This window comes from Stegodyphus dumicola, chromosome 1 (assembly GCF_044657685.1).
Source record: "Stegodyphus dumicola isolate Sdum_Otavi_A_Nest chromosome 1, ASM4465768v1".
Lineage (NCBI taxonomy): Eukaryota > Metazoa > Arthropoda > Arachnida > Araneae > Eresidae > Stegodyphus > Stegodyphus dumicola.
In genome coordinates this window covers 147,244,354-147,260,061 of record NC_140768.1, presented here as the reverse complement: position 1 = coordinate 147,260,061, position 15,708 = coordinate 147,244,354, and the positions used below count along the sequence as shown (strand labels likewise).

Genomic DNA, 15,708 nt, shown 5'->3' with positions numbered 1-15,708 from the left:
TTCAAATCATAGTCCTATTCATGTTTTATAAGGAACAAATCTCTTATTTCCTTACACTGGAAAATCTCCTAGATTTCAAAAATTTCCAGTTACTTCAGCTTTATGTTGAATGTCAGATGACGGGGTTTAAATGTAATACTTTCCAGTTTTTCAATTATATATATATAAAGAAAGTTTAACTTTTGCAATAAACCACTTCATTCAAAAATCAAGAGAACTTTACTGGTAATCTTTTGTTATACAACCCCTTAACTAATATTGTAAACATCATAAGCGAACTTCTTTAAAATAGGATTTTTAGTTATTTTACGAGTTTTTGCCGTTTTTATCCACAGGAACTAGTTTTTCCCGTGCCGATTTTAGCAATCTAAGCAGAAATCTAGCCTAAGCAGAAATCTAGCCAAAGCAGAAATCTAACAGCTCTGCTTAAAAGTGAAAAAGAATATCAATAAAATGCTTTTTGCATATTTGATTATATTCCATTTCTTTTTTACAGCATAATAAAAACAATTAAAAAATACAATTGTTAAGAAAATTTAATGAGTGAAACACTTTAATATACAGTGGTGGCCAAAATTGTGGACACTTTCGGAAATTTTTATGTGTTTGAACTTTGTATGCTTATAGAAAACGTTACGTTTCACAAAATGCAAGCTTGTATGTATCATTTTAAAGAGAATTTATTACTGAATTCAATACAAAACACAAAATTCAATTATTTGAAATACAAAAAAAAAGTTAAAGGATAATAGTTATCGATATACATTAGATAGTGATGATTGCAGTGAGTTTTCAGTACTTAGTAGGGTACCCTTTATTTTTGATTACAGCTTCACATCAACATTTCATTGAGCTGACAAGAGTTTTAAGCTCTTCTTTCGTTATTACATGATGCCAGGAAACAATTATAGCCTCAATTAGTTCCCTTTTATTTGATGGGCCCCTCATTCGGACAAGAGTTTTCAAATGGTGCCACAAATTTTCGATAGGATTGAGGTCAGGACTGTTTCCTGGCATTGACAACAATTTAATGCTCTTTGTACGAAACCATTCTTTCGATATTTTGGCTGTGTGGCAAGGAGCAGAATCCTGCTGAAAAATAAATGAAGCATTGCTGGGAAAGAGATCTCTGATGGAAGGTAGAAGTTTTGGTTCTAGAATAGTGTCAATTTATTTTCTGGCATTCAGTGTCCCATCGATGACATGAAATCGACTAATACCATCTGCTGACATGCATGACCAAATCATAACACTAACTGGGTTCTTCATAGTTGCTTGAATGCAGTCAGGATGTAGCTCTTCTCCTATTCTACATCTTACATATTTTCGCCCATCACTACCGAATAATGATATTTTAGTTTCATCACTCCATATAACTTGTGACCACTGATTATCTGTCCAATTAATTTTCCTTTGCCCACTGTAGTCTTTTTTTTTCGTTGCCGGAAATTAAGATAAGGCATTTTTCGTGGAATTCTACCTCTCAGTCCAACATCTGTTAATCTTCTCCTGATTGTTCTTGAACTGAGAGAAACACCAGCATCATTCAGATCACTTCTGATGGCCGCTGATGACATTTTTCTATCTTGGAGACATAGTCCTTTTATTCTTCTGTCGTCAATAGATGTGGTGCACCTTTTTCGGCCTTTTCCTTCTTTGTTTTTTATTGAATTTGTCTTTTGATATCGTAAACAAAACTTTCGGACTCCAGATGTAGTCACTGAACCACCCACCTGTCTTGCAATTTCAGCATAGGAAAGACCACTTTCTCGTAACACAATAATATTACATCTCTTTCTAGGTGTCCGTTCTACTCTTTTATTTGATGTCATTGCTTCTTGACTAAATATTAAAAATTTTTACAAAAATTCCTACTTGTAATTGCAGTGTATAAGAAACAGGTCCTTCTTCTACAGAACAAAGCAAAATAATGATTTGTTTCAAGTGTAAACATGTCAGCTTCTACTGGCAGTTACTAACATTTAACTGGTTCTCAGAACAAGAACAGTGATTGGCCAGGAAAGCTACACATTACAAACCACTTCATGACTATGTTTTTATTTATATTAAAGTACATAAAACTTTTTTTTGTATTGCAAATAATTGAATTTTGTGTTTTGTATTGAATTCAGTGATAAATTCTCTTTAAAATGATATATACAAGTTTGCATTTTGCGAAACGTAACATTTTCTATAAGCATACAAATTTCAAAAACATAAAAATTTCCAAAAGTGTCCACAATTTTGGCCACCACTGTATAGATTAAAAATGAAAACCATCAAATAACTTACTTTATTTAAAAAAAAAAAAAAAGAGGAAGCTCCATATTTATTAAACAAATTAAAATTTTCTTCAAGGTAGCTTTAACTCACAACAGCATACATGCAGTTGCTTATGGGAGTGATAACCTGATGTTGAAAAACATTACAACTGCAAATTACTGAACTTCTAAAGATTCTTTATAGTGTGGGAATAATACCTGATTTTGCTTATCAAACACGATTATAAAAAAATACAGATAAATTACAAAGTTCAAAGAAAAATCATTACACAAATTACAAAGAAAATAATTTCAACTTCCATTAAAATAATCAATTTATGAAAATCTTTATAAAAATTTCACTTATCAAAAAAATAATAATTTATAATTAATAGTGTCTGAAAGCTTTTTTGAATAAACATATCAAGCTATTAAAATTCTATTGTATTACCTGTTTTCTAATGATTCTCGTTGCTCTGGTTCTGGTTCATATGATTCTGAAAGATCGTCGGCAACATTCGAGAAAGTCCTACGAATCCAACTTCCAAATCTAAGACCCTAGTAATAAAAATCATATATAAATAAAGATCATAAAAATTTCAAGTTACGTAAACATTGCATTATAAATAAGCATTACCTACCAGAAAATATTTTATAGTTTTGTTTAAAATACCCATGAAAAATTAGGCTAAAATATTTCCTAATTTTTTCCTGTATTACTAGCAAAGCCACCAGAGAATGGTCAAAATTAATTAATCACTCAATCTGCTACATACAAATTTTATGTAGCCAAAGCAGCTTTAACAAGAAAGTACCTTAATTTTTTATTGTAATTATGAGAATTCTCGTAATTATTCTCTCTTGGACAAGAGAAAAAAATCTGAAAAGATTTCAAATTTTATATTACGCCCAAAGGGGTGTTTCTTTAATGTTTTGTGCATTACCTTTATTTACTAAATATCATGTTCTTAGCACTTAAACCATAAAATTCAATCCAACAGCAATATCGCAAAATATTGGGTAAAAGTTTACAATTGGGTGCCCCTTGTTTATTGGCGATTCTTTTTTGACGCCAAGATCGGCGCCAGGAAGTCACAATTTCAAGATGGCCACTACACAAAACTAAAATAAGAAGTAGAAGAATTGCATAAGATCTGTGTCCATGTACACATCGATCTGTTTTTACTTAAAGAAACATCCTAGAATTGCACATACTAGGCACTGCACACTGCCTTAAATATGCCCATGTACACATCAATCTATTTTCATTTAAATAAAATCGGGAAGTTAAAACAAAGTTTAAACTATCATGGTAACCAAAAGTGAGGTTTCATTGCCAAAATTTAAAAAAAAAAATGTCACCAATCGAAGGAGCACCCAATTCTACACTAAAGCCAAATATTGTAAAGAGCATATCATTAGAATTTCCGATACACAGTCTTATGCGCTGGAGATTAAAAAATCCCCCCCCCCGTACAGTGTTGCCATTGCTCGCATTGAAATTGCAGAGTTTCTTAATCAAAACTCATAAATGGTTTACAAAATATGAAATAAGTAATAAAAGAGATTCCAACTTTGGGCTTCCAGATGCCTACATTCAGGTGGAGACATATTTTGGTTAATCTTCGGATTATGGCAACTTGGCGACCAACCCTGCTACAGCAACCTGCTAGCTTTTGTTTGGACGCCATTTTGTTTTCACGAAGTAAAGGCATTTTTTTTTACTCAACATTTTTTTCCAACAATCTGCTAGCCGAATTATGCTTATGCTAGAACTTTTAAGGATCAAAAGTGCTTAATCATGATGAAGATTAGGTGCGAAATTGGGAGAAAGTGCAGATTTGCAAACTGCTTGCCACGTTTTTAAGAATTGCACATACACGGTATCCATGTACACGTCGACCTATTTTCACTTAAAAAAAAAAACCCAGAATTGCACAAAAATGGCATTGCGCACACTCTTGACTTTATCCATGTACACTGCTAAAGTCCTAGCTAGTAACCTTTATCGCCTTACCGAAATCAATGCGAGAAACGCACATACATTTATGCAGATTCTTCTTCATTTAATTTCTTTAAATACAGGGCAATAATTTTGGCGAACACAATTTCAAAAGTGATTCGCTGTCTTTAATAAATTAACTCAAAATGCCTAAACGAAATTAATAACTCTTCTGAGCTAACACTCCTTTGGCCTAAAAATAACAATCTGAATGTCATACAATTTACCCTCTCAAATTAATCAATTTCAAGTTTTTTTTTTTTTTTTTTTTTAATTAGCAGTTCTCTGTATTGTGGATTATTAACCAAAGTCTCTGATAACCAGATCAATTCATTTATGTCGTTAACCTGAATTCTCAGTAATTGTTAATAATTAAATATTTATATCTTATCAGTCATTACATTGGAATTTGAATACACCGATCACATATAGCAAGCTTCAGTTATATTTAATATTTTGTACGGATGTTGTTTTTATTTAGAATAGGAATGTCAACCTTTCAATGCCCTTGGGTTATACAGGACTGACTATTTTGACAGGAAGGAAACTAGTAGATGGCCTGCATATTCACTAAATTTAAATGTAACAGAAAATCTGTGGAACACACTGGGATGTCAACTTGCAATAGAGCAGCTCCTACTTAACATTCTCATCTTCAAGGCTCTATTCATTGTTTGTTGTTAAACTTTGTTTTAAATTTGTTTAAATTTATTGTTAAACTTTGTTATTATAAGAATTCCTGAACAATCTAATTGAAAGCATAGAAAATTGTAAAGCTTGTATTTCGGTTAGGGGTAGCCACACGTGATTAATGTTTTCTAAAGTTGCGACAGACTTTTTTTTTTATCTCCATTTACATATTTCAGTACTATCACATTATCTGTCCAAGCCTGACAAGAATCATCGGTCAAAGCACTATGGCACCAAAATAAGGAATCCAGAATTTTAAAAAAAATATAGTTATCTGGCAACAGACTAATGGCTGCTTAAGCACTATGCAAACACCTAATTCCATACTCAATCTGGGTGGCGAAGGTAATGAGCATGGTTTTGAATTTCAAGGGTCGTGTTTCTGGTTTCTGTTTGTTATGATTAGTGTGCGGAATTTTTTTTTTTTTATAATGAACCATAATGCCACTGTGGAGTTTGTCTACTAATGAAGAAGAAAGTGTTGCATTTTTTAGAAATACTGCATTTTGCCTAGTAGTAGAACGTAGGAATGCAAATTCCACAAAGTTAATTTGTGCAATCCTGACTTTTTAAAAGTTAAAACAGGTCAATGTGCATATGGCCAGAAAGCAGAAAGGAAAGTTAACTGTTTTATTATAAATGTATGTTGTACTTTTAGTTAATTAGTTGCTGTTTTATGCAATTCTGAGCATTTCATTAGGGATGTTTTTCATGTTTTTAATTTTGTTAACTCATTGCTGTTTTACATAATTCAGCATGCCACCATTTTTTTAAATGGATTAACGGTAAATGACTGTACAGAAGGGCTGAACAGATAAGAAAAGGTATCCATATTTCTTAAGTTCTTAAATTTAATTTTTTCACTGCATTTGGAAGATTCATTAGGCATAAGAATATAATGATCCTGTGCAAGTTCAATCTGCAATATGATTCAAGTTACGTAAATTTTATAGTTCTTTTAATTTTTCTTGCTAATGCCTTTCAACATTTTCCATTTTTGTACTTAAATATATAAAAAAATTTTCATTTAAATTTTACAAAATGGTAAAAAATTTAGTTTCTGATATTTATCTCAAATAATTCTAATATGTTAAATTAACCACTAAATAACTTTTTTGAACATAAACAAATTATGAAAACTTTCATTTCATAAAACCAAATTTTCATAAAAAGCTTCCCCAGTGAAAATAACTTGAGAATAAATAATGGCAACCTAGGTTTTTTTTTTTATGTGATAAATTTTATAACAACACATGCAGAAAAGTACATACAGTCAAAAGTCGTTAATCGGGACTTCGGCGATTCCGGATTATAGATCATCAGTTTAAATATGGTAAGATGGCATGCAGAAATTACAAAATTAAAAATATGAAACCGTAATTTATGAAATAAAGAACAATTATGATCTAAAGGGTATCAAAATTTACAAAAAGAAAAAGCTTAATATTTATTTGTTTACTTTATTAAACATTTCTTTCAATGTAAGTTGTTTAAGTTACTTCGTTTCATGCGATAATACTTTCTCTTTAATTCTATTAAACAGACAAAATTTCTTGTTTAGTTACAAAGTTCCGCTGTTCAAGTCCTATAATTGCTGTGTCGAGAATACCAACTAATTTGTCAATCGAAATTTTTTCATTTTCAATGACCTCTGTGTCACTTTCTTCACTATCAGAAGCAAATTATAATGACAAGAAACTTGATTTAAATCATATCAAAGATGGAGTACATCGAGATGAAATACTACATTTAGTAAAGAATTATAAGCCAAATAAAATCAAAACATCTGCCCTGAAGATAAAGATAGTGCTGACAGATCAACTTCCAATTCATTGCGCAACATTAACTGAATTAGATAATTTTAGCTTAGCTTATACTGTCCGTTATACATTAAACGCGCATGCGTAAACGTATTATGCGCATATTCGCAGCAGTAAAGGTCTTAAGCGCACGCGTGAACGCCTATGCGCGTTGACACATGCGCAGAAAGTTTGTAACTTTGAGGTCCGGATTATAGATCATTCCGGATTATGGGTGTCCAAATTAACGACTTTTGACTGTATATGATTGTATGCAAGTAACTATACATTTCTATGACCTTTTAGTACAGCTTGCCACTTGATAGCGTTCTGAGTTTGGTAATGCCTGTAACTCTTAGAAAAAAATTACTGCAAAAATATATTCTTAACAGAATGTAAATGCTCATCAGTCATACAGGCATTTCTGTTAGACCTGTTAACTTTCAGCTGTGAAAAACCTGTTTACATACAGGGTGTCTGTTTTTGTGACATTAACCAAAGCCATCTGCAGCTTAATCTATCAGCTGGAATAATGATAAATTTGGTAGAGGGACTACAGAGGACATGGGAAAAAAGATTACGTAAAAAAAAAAGTTAATTCCTAAAGTTGCCGATAAGGAAGAAATGTGATGCTGTTTAAGTCTAACTGTAGACAAATCAAAAACAGAAATTTCAGAGTAAAACCCTTTTATTGCAGCAAATGAACTTTGGCAAAGGATTACAGACATGATATTCTAGTGCACAAGAGCACTTTATTCAATAAAAGTGCTTCCTTGGCAAGAATGCAATTACCCTTCTCCTGGATCACACACTGCAACCAGTACACAATATTTTTCACAGCCAAACATAGCATACCACCAGGAATGCTCACCACAGACCTACAATATGTTATCATTTAAGATCATCGAAATCAGGATTCCCCCCCCCCGTCCCAACACAGATCTTGAACTTAAACAATCCCACAGAAAAAATTACACAAAGTTAGATATGAAGAGCAAGATGGCAATCCAAGTAGAAAAAAAGAACTTACAATGACTTTTGGTGAATGCAATCGGATTTCATTTACTGCATTGAATTCGAGAATTGCGAGTGTTAAGATCATTTAGGTGAATAAAGGCCTTGTTTTCTCAGTCAGTGCAAAACATCATCCACTTATATTAATCATTGTTTTAATTCCTGCATACAGCTTATCTTGTATGGGTAGAACTGAAGAACTTTTTACAAGATTTCTCATAACACTGAAAGATTCAAATCCAACTGGAAAACTATTTCCTGGGCATTAACTACTGCCAATTCAGCAACGGTCCCACAGGTGCTATCAATGATTGCAGTCACAACATTGCCAAACCAAACTGCTAAGGATTCTGCTTCTTCAAACTTCTGAATTATGTCTTTCAATACATTAATTAATTAAAGAATGTTTTTATGCAGATTACAACTTCTAAACTCATGAAAAGCAGCAGTTGCTTTTGACTAATGAACATAAAACAACTTCATAAGCAACACATGTTGAGGTTAAAGTACAAGGCATGTTGAACCCAATTAACATTCAGAATGTCCTTCGATGTTTTCCCCGTATCTTTATAGACTGTATTATTAATACTGCTGTCATTTATGTAACTTAACATTTGCATTTTCAAATTTTTCCTACATTTTATGCAAATTTTCAGCCATGCAGACTAAAACAGCACCACATTTCCCTCTATCCACAACTTTCGTAGCTCATTGTTTTCACAGAATTTTTTTCTTTCCATATTGTTGTAATTCCCTCAACCAAAAACTGGCTTACCAAATATGGTGGCATTCTAGCTGATGGACTGAGATAGATACAAGATAGCTCTTTTAAAGCTCATATAAAAGCAATATTCAAATGACAAGTATTGATGTAACATAGATTTAACGATAAGCACAAATAGCAGGTTTTACAAGTCATACATTAGTTCGTCTCCATCTATGAGCAATATGAATTACAGAGCAGTATATCCATCCTACTAACAAGTGAGACTGACTTGAGGCAAGTACACTTCTCCAAAGCATCAACTCTTTTTTCTTTTTGGCGGGAGGAGGTAACTGCACACACCAGAATATAAATTTTTTACTAATTGTTGTTTGGCAAATAAATTTTGATTGCACTAATGTTCCACCGTAGACCGGTCATGGAGCCTCGTACGACATAAAACATTTTTCATTTAACTGAAATCATAAACCTATTCGTTCTAGTTCACTACTTTCATTCAATTACTTATAACAGCATCTGGTTCTACTCTGCTAAGATTGAACACTGTCCAAAGCTGTGCACTTAGCTTATTATTGGTGCATTTATTTCAACCATTGAGGTGGCTATGGAACTGCAGACTGGCTTACCTAATTTGGCTAACAGCCACTTTGACTACGTAAAAGATTCTTTTGTAAAGACACCTTTTGGCCTAACTATGTTCCAGCTCAATCTAGACTAAAGACGCAGAACCCTTTTCCTTGCGATGACGGATCAATTATCAACAAATACGGGACTTCCCTTAAATTGTTTGACTACTTTTAAACCTTATACCTTTCCAAGCCTTTTGCATTATGCAACAGCATCATTTTACTTGGTTATTAGCATTAAAAAAAAAAAAAAAGAGTTCTCTCCATGATGAACTTAAAACTATAACGCTGGCTACTATCTACTAGACAAATCCTAGAGTGCACTAGACTCGTATCTACATTGATAGTTGAAGGGGCCGATGCTGGTATCTTTTCAGAATTATTTCAATTGAGTGAGGCAGTTGGGTACTTTTGTGACAACTTTGATGCTGAATTGCATGCTATTTTGAAGGCCATCTGTGTCATTAAAATTACAGTGATAAAAATATTGTTCCATTTCTGGATTCTAGGACTACTATTACAAGTTATAATATTGACCTTGCATCCACAGAGTTCGAGTGCAAATTACAGATTAGCTCTGTATTTGAGCAAAGTAGGGATGTTCTCTTGCAATGGTTTCACAGTCATATCGATATTCCTGCAAATGAGTAGGAATATCGATATGACTGTGTATAGGTACTCACTAAGGAGGGTTATGTTTTAACAAATCCGAATTACATGTTCCTCTTAGAATAATCAAACGAACTACTACACATCCATAAGGCCATCTGTAGTAGTCTGTTTCTATTACATTCACAAGGCCATGTGCCACAAGTAGTGGCCACAAGGTGGCACATGGCCTTCTACTCCCTTGACAAGGTGAATGTAATAGAAACAGACTACTACACATCCATAAGGCCATCTGTAGTAGTCTGTTTCTATTACATTCACAAGGCCATCTTATTCTGCCAACACAGGGACGCTGCAACTGCGAAGAATTTGTGCTTCTTATTGGACAAACAGATGTGTACTTCTCCACCAAAAGCTTGCTTCAGATAATTGTGATGCGACATGACTACTCCCAGGCTCATCTTAGATTTGAGCTTGCAGACTCCCTAGACTAGACTAGAGTTGAGTTTTATGTTCATTAGTCAAAAGCAACTGCTGCTTTTCATGAGTTTAGAAGTTGTAATCTCTGCTCTATTGAACGGCCAGCATCTTCTTTCTTGTACTGCTTTGCGAGATGTTCTTTCATTGGACTTCTTTACGGCTCTCCCTACAACAGAGGGCAATTTCTTTTATTTATTGGACTGCATGATGCTATGTGCTCGGAAGAGTCTAGGTAGGCATAATTTTAAAAAAGTTCAGTTTCATCCAGTAACAATCATGCATATAAAAACAATCCATGTTTCTAATGTTAATTATATTTTAAATTGTAATCAGTTCAAACACCTTTAATGCTTTTTTTTTTTTTTTTTTAGCTTCGGTAAAAGTATATTTTAGGGTACCCCTTGGCGATACTTGGCGATTTTTGATGGTACATGGATACCGAGTTTGTGCAATTCTTTTCCGCTAAAAATCACAGCTACACAAAGCCAAAAATAACAAGACAAAGAATTGCACAAACTCTGTATTCATGTACATATCAACCTATTTTCACTTTAAAAAAAATCCCTGAATTTCACAAAAATGGCATTGCGTACTCCCTTGACTTTATCCATGCACACGTCGACCTATTTTCACTTGAAAAAAATCCAAGAACTGCCAAACTTGCATTGCACACTCCCTTCGCTTTGTCCATGTACACATCAATATATTTTCACTTCAAAAGTCAAAGGAGCACCCAATTCTACAATACAGGCAAACAAAAAATACATAATCTCAATAAACTACATTTTAAATCAAACAATAAAATAACATAAAAAAGGAAAAACATTTTATACATGTTTTCCTTTTTTATGATATTTTACACTACAAAAAGCAAATATCCACTTACCCTATTTAAAAGATCCTTCGTCTTTAGTTTGTGGCACACAAAATTCCTTAACAGCATCCAAAAACTTCCTAAAATTATCTGAACTCGAATCTGTATATCAGCATTACCACATCTGAACATTTCTTCCTACAAACCCATTCAAATAGATCTGAACGGTTTTTACGTTCGACTAGACGCATATCCTACCTACGTACAGAACACTTAAAATGGCTACTAAGTAAACCTTTATTTACACACCAGTCAATGTTTTTTTTCCCTTTCGTTCCAAACCACACAGAAACTTTAGAATAACCTTACTAAATTCAGCCATTCTACCATTTAATCAATAAAGCCAACACACACCTCGAAAGTGCTTACAAAACATCCCACAATTCAAAATTTCCCAGAATCATGCACCCGATTACGTCTCAATAGGGTTTTCACAACATTCAACTACTCAGGCTATTATAAATGAAACAACTTGACGATAAATGAAACAATCACTTCCCCATAATACAAGGGGTGACTTAAAGTCTACGCTAACCCTCAGCTTCTTCTGTCCCTCTCTCAGAGCACCATTGCATATATACTTTTGGTTGTGTGCCAATGCTAGCTTTTAACACAATAGGCATATAATGACCGCCGAAATATTTACTAGTGTTTTTCTATTTTCTGATTAAATACTATATTGCAATACATTACTCAATGAATTTATGCTATATTGAAACCTATAAACGCTGCATTAAAACAAAATTATGCATTGGTAGGATACATGAAATTGGTTTGCAGCCTGTCAATTTGAAACCACTGACATACACCTTTCTCACATATTTCATGAAGCTGCCAAATTTATTTTAAATAAAATAACATCTATTGAAAAATATTTTTTGCTCTCCCATTTGGTACTCTTATCATTGGTCTAATTTATATACAAATGTCTTTTTTTCAAAAAATGTACTCTACCCTAAAAATTACATATGGTAACTCCGTTCCTTTATTAACTCTCAAAATCTTAGAAAAGCTATCATTAAGTTCAAAATATATTAGAGCCATTTATTAAACTGAAAACTGTTTAACTTGTAATAATACAACAATTACAACCAATTACTAAACACACAGTTTCAAAGTTCAGAAAACTCACTTCATCACTACTTCAATTCAACATATCTTTTGTTTATTATTTCCAACTTTTGTAGAATATTGCTATATACATGAAAATTTTAAAAATTGCTATAGTTTCTATTACGTTCAAATGGCAAACTTTTGCTCAAAAGATTGACTAAAAAATAAAAATAAATAAATAAATAAAATAAAAAAAAGCACTATGTCCAAACTTTATTTTTTAGTTTGGAAGTCATGCACAGGAGAAATGAGTTTTCAATAAATTATTAATATCTGCATTAATTCGATTTAAATAACTTTATTCCTAGATATGAAATATTTTGTTTTCAAGGGTTATCATATAAATATAAACCAAAGTGAAATTCAACACTATACGTGCGAATTATGAATTAAAGAACACTACTTACATTTATAAGAGCTAAGTCTTCCTCATCTACATCTGAAACATATTCTTCACTAAAAGAAACAGAAAAAAGATATTTACAAGAAAAAGTGAACAAAATTCTGTTATACGATATACGAGTGTACTTCTCTGACAACTTATAAAACAATGACATTTCAATTCCTATTTTAATTTGTTTTACACAAGCTACGGGGGAAAAATAAAAACTTACTCAGCATCAAAGAGATCTCTTGACATTTCTTCAAGGAATTCTCCGGAACATTCAGGGCATGTCAGTTCTGTCTGATGGGATAAAAAAGGGCAAAATAATTTTTAAAATTCTTTTTTTACAGTTATTATCTTATAACTTAATGATAAAACTGAAATGAAAAGAAAGAAGACATAGCTACTATAAAAACAGCTTTCTACAAAACAAAAACACAAGAGTAAAGCTTCTAACTGAAAATTAAAATTTCAATATTATTTCTTAAAAAAAAGGCTGAAATGGCAACTGTTACTAAAAATATATTCCAAGGTTTCGTTATCAAATACTGTGAGTCAGATAGCATACAGCAGAAAAAAAAAAAGAACACATTTCACACATAAATTCATTAGAATTAAAAAACATAATACAAGCTTACCGTGTGAATAGGTGAAACAGTAACCTCCCTGGAGCAGCCATGGCAAAAATACCTAGAACTCATTGACGCAAGTTCTATGCCCTCCGCCATTGCTCCTGGTCAGAAAAATGACTGAAGTAACAACACTGAAATCTTAGTTGAGTTGCGTTGAGATGGGCTGCTCTTGAAGACAACAGTTACCCATCTTTTCCAACATTATTATACAACATAACGTTCTAAATAATGGCATAAAAAACTATGTTCTTTTTTCAGAGTAAAATTTAAAAACCTGATTTTTCTTACATAATATCTCTAGCTAGAATATTTAGCGCTATCATAGCAGCTATAATATTGCAAACATAACATTAAATGCTATCGTCGTAATGTTATTCAAAGAAATTAGTTGCTCCCCTATAACACTTTTTTTTTTTTTTTTTTTCCAAATTACAGCTATAATTACTTTTTTTCGGACCCCAAAATCTTTTGGATGAGCTATCGAATTTTACACTTTCAGTTTGTTTAAGGATTCGAGATAAGGTGATAATATATTATGTATATTTACCTGCTATTCATGATTTTATTTCTTCTAAATAACAAATAATACAATATTCCTTTTAAATAGTTTTATTATTTATTATTAAATATTTAAAATTTTATAGCTTCTACTTATGTATGCTTTTGGAATTCTGTTGAATATTTTCCTTGCTCGGTTTCCTGTCTTCAGTGAGCGATGTATCCAAAGGTCAATTAACGTTTGACCCCGGAGGTCAGTGATTGGAGCGACTGACGGGAAACACGCATTAGATAGATATGTAGTGAAATAAATTTTATTTTCTCATTCACAAGTGCCTGATAAGTCGACTTCAGCGATGTTTTCCTCATTCTTTCTACTAGTCTGTGTATTCGTTCTAACTAATGCCACAACTTTGTCAAATACTTTAAATGAACAAGGTAAGAAAAGTCTTCTTATTTTTGGCTATGCTTGCCATGTTTATGAAAAAAAAAAAATTCTTAGGCTGTACTTGCATTCTATGAGAGATAGTTCATATCTCAGTGAATTAAAACTTAGATCCCCAAAACCAATGAAATTCAATAAATTTTGGCTTCATTATGAAAAGTCCGCACATTTAACTCTCTTATAACTAATATTTCTTTTAATAAGCAAAAATCTTATATAAAATAGTTTCAAATGTATGAGCTTTATTTAAACATTTTTCATGTGTTTATTTATTTGTAACGTTAATGTGCATGGAACAAGAATATAAGTGTAGGTATAGAGTATATGGTATAAGTATACAGTGCATGGCTTACAAAAATATATTTGAAAGGAAAATTACCGCCTTACTTTCAAATCAGTAAGATCATCATAAATTATTTTTAGCAACTCATTTATAACTTCCTTAAATAATCTACAAAATTTTTTAATCAACATTTAAATCACAATTAACCCTTGTTAAAGGAAAATATTTTGAGTATCCAAGTTATTTTTACCTTTAAATGCTTCTTCAAAGAACCAGCTCATGTTCAGAAAGTGAAGTTTATTTAAAATTTATTTAATATTTTTTAGTATCAAATAATTATTTTTCATGTAAAAATATTACGTAAATTTATTTGGTACTATTCGGTTTCGAGGGCCGTAAAAAATCGCAAAACTATTGTTGATGCCAATGCTGCCAAAAATAATTACGGCAACCCTAATAATTGTGGCAAGAAAGGAAGTATAATAGTAAATAACTATTTAAGATTGATGCTTTAATTTAGATGAAAGGTTAATTTCATATAATACTATTTTATTATTATAATTTATATGAAAAAGGCTAAACATGACTGAATGGAAGCATAAGAGTAAATAACTATATCAGATCATTATTATAATTTACATAAAAATTGCTAAACATAACTGAATGGATGCCTGCATCGCTATTTCGCTACCGACTTACCGCTAAAGCATAATTTCATCTTGTTGGTTGTTCAAACGCAATTTTCTATAATGAATGATGCCTTTTCTTTGAAAATATTCTCGGTAAAGTGCAGAATCACTCACTTATTTGTTTGCCACTTTTTACAAGGGTAAAAACAATTAGATTTTTGTCAATTTTCTTTTACTTTTCAAGTGAAAATAGGTCGATGTGTACATAGTCAAGGGTGTGCGCAGTGCCATTTTTGTGCAATTCTGGGATTTTTTTTTTAAGTGAAAATAGGTCAATGTGCACATGGATATCGAGTATGTGCAATTCTTATAAACGCGTCAAGCAGTGGGTGATTCTGCACTTTACCCAAAATTCTATTGCCGACTTTTCGTCATGGGCAATTCTCAAATTGTTAAATCCATAGGATATCAAAAAAGGATTTAAAAATTAAACTAGTATTTCAATGGCGTTTTAAGAAATATAGAACTATATAAACTTACGCAATCTGAAATTAGCGCGTACGCTAGATTTGGCGCGCTGTTAAATGGGCGCGTTTGCTAGATTTGGCGCGTTTGCGCATACATTTTCACTGCAATTTTTTTAC

The 15,708-nt window shown here is 32.2% G+C and overlaps 2 protein-coding genes across 5 annotated transcripts in view; one reads left to right on the top strand and one right to left on the bottom strand.

Annotated features, from left to right (window-relative positions):
* Positions 1-13,372, bottom strand: part of LOC118205663 (uncharacterized) — a 55,750-nt gene extending 42,378 nt beyond the window's left edge. For all 3 annotated transcript variants that reach the window (XR_015042540.1, XM_035377954.2, XM_035377955.2), the window contains exons 1-4: positions 13,216-13,372; positions 12,807-12,877; positions 12,600-12,648; positions 2,713-2,819 (exon numbers count right to left, since the gene is read on the bottom strand). Coding sequence is in view for 2 of the 3 variants with exons in the window: in XM_035377954.2 (XP_035233845.1) it covers positions 2,713-2,819; positions 12,600-12,648; positions 12,807-12,877; positions 13,216-13,305 (317 nt within the window). In the remaining variant the exon portion in view is untranslated. The remainder of the gene's footprint in view (positions 1-2,712; positions 2,820-12,599; positions 12,649-12,806; positions 12,878-13,215) is intronic.
* Positions 13,373-13,928: 556 nt separating this feature from the next.
* LOC118199301 (uncharacterized) overlaps positions 13,929-15,708 on the top strand; it is a 256,448-nt gene continuing 254,668 nt past the window's right edge. Inside the window, exon 1 of one of the 2 annotated variants that reach the window (XM_085821705.1) lies at positions 13,929-14,145. In XM_085821705.1, the coding sequence (XP_085677831.1) occupies positions 14,064-14,145 (82 nt within the window). In that variant the 5' untranslated portion in view covers positions 13,929-14,063. The remainder of the gene's footprint in view (positions 14,146-15,708) is intronic. The other variant, XM_085821711.1, reaches the window with a different exon arrangement.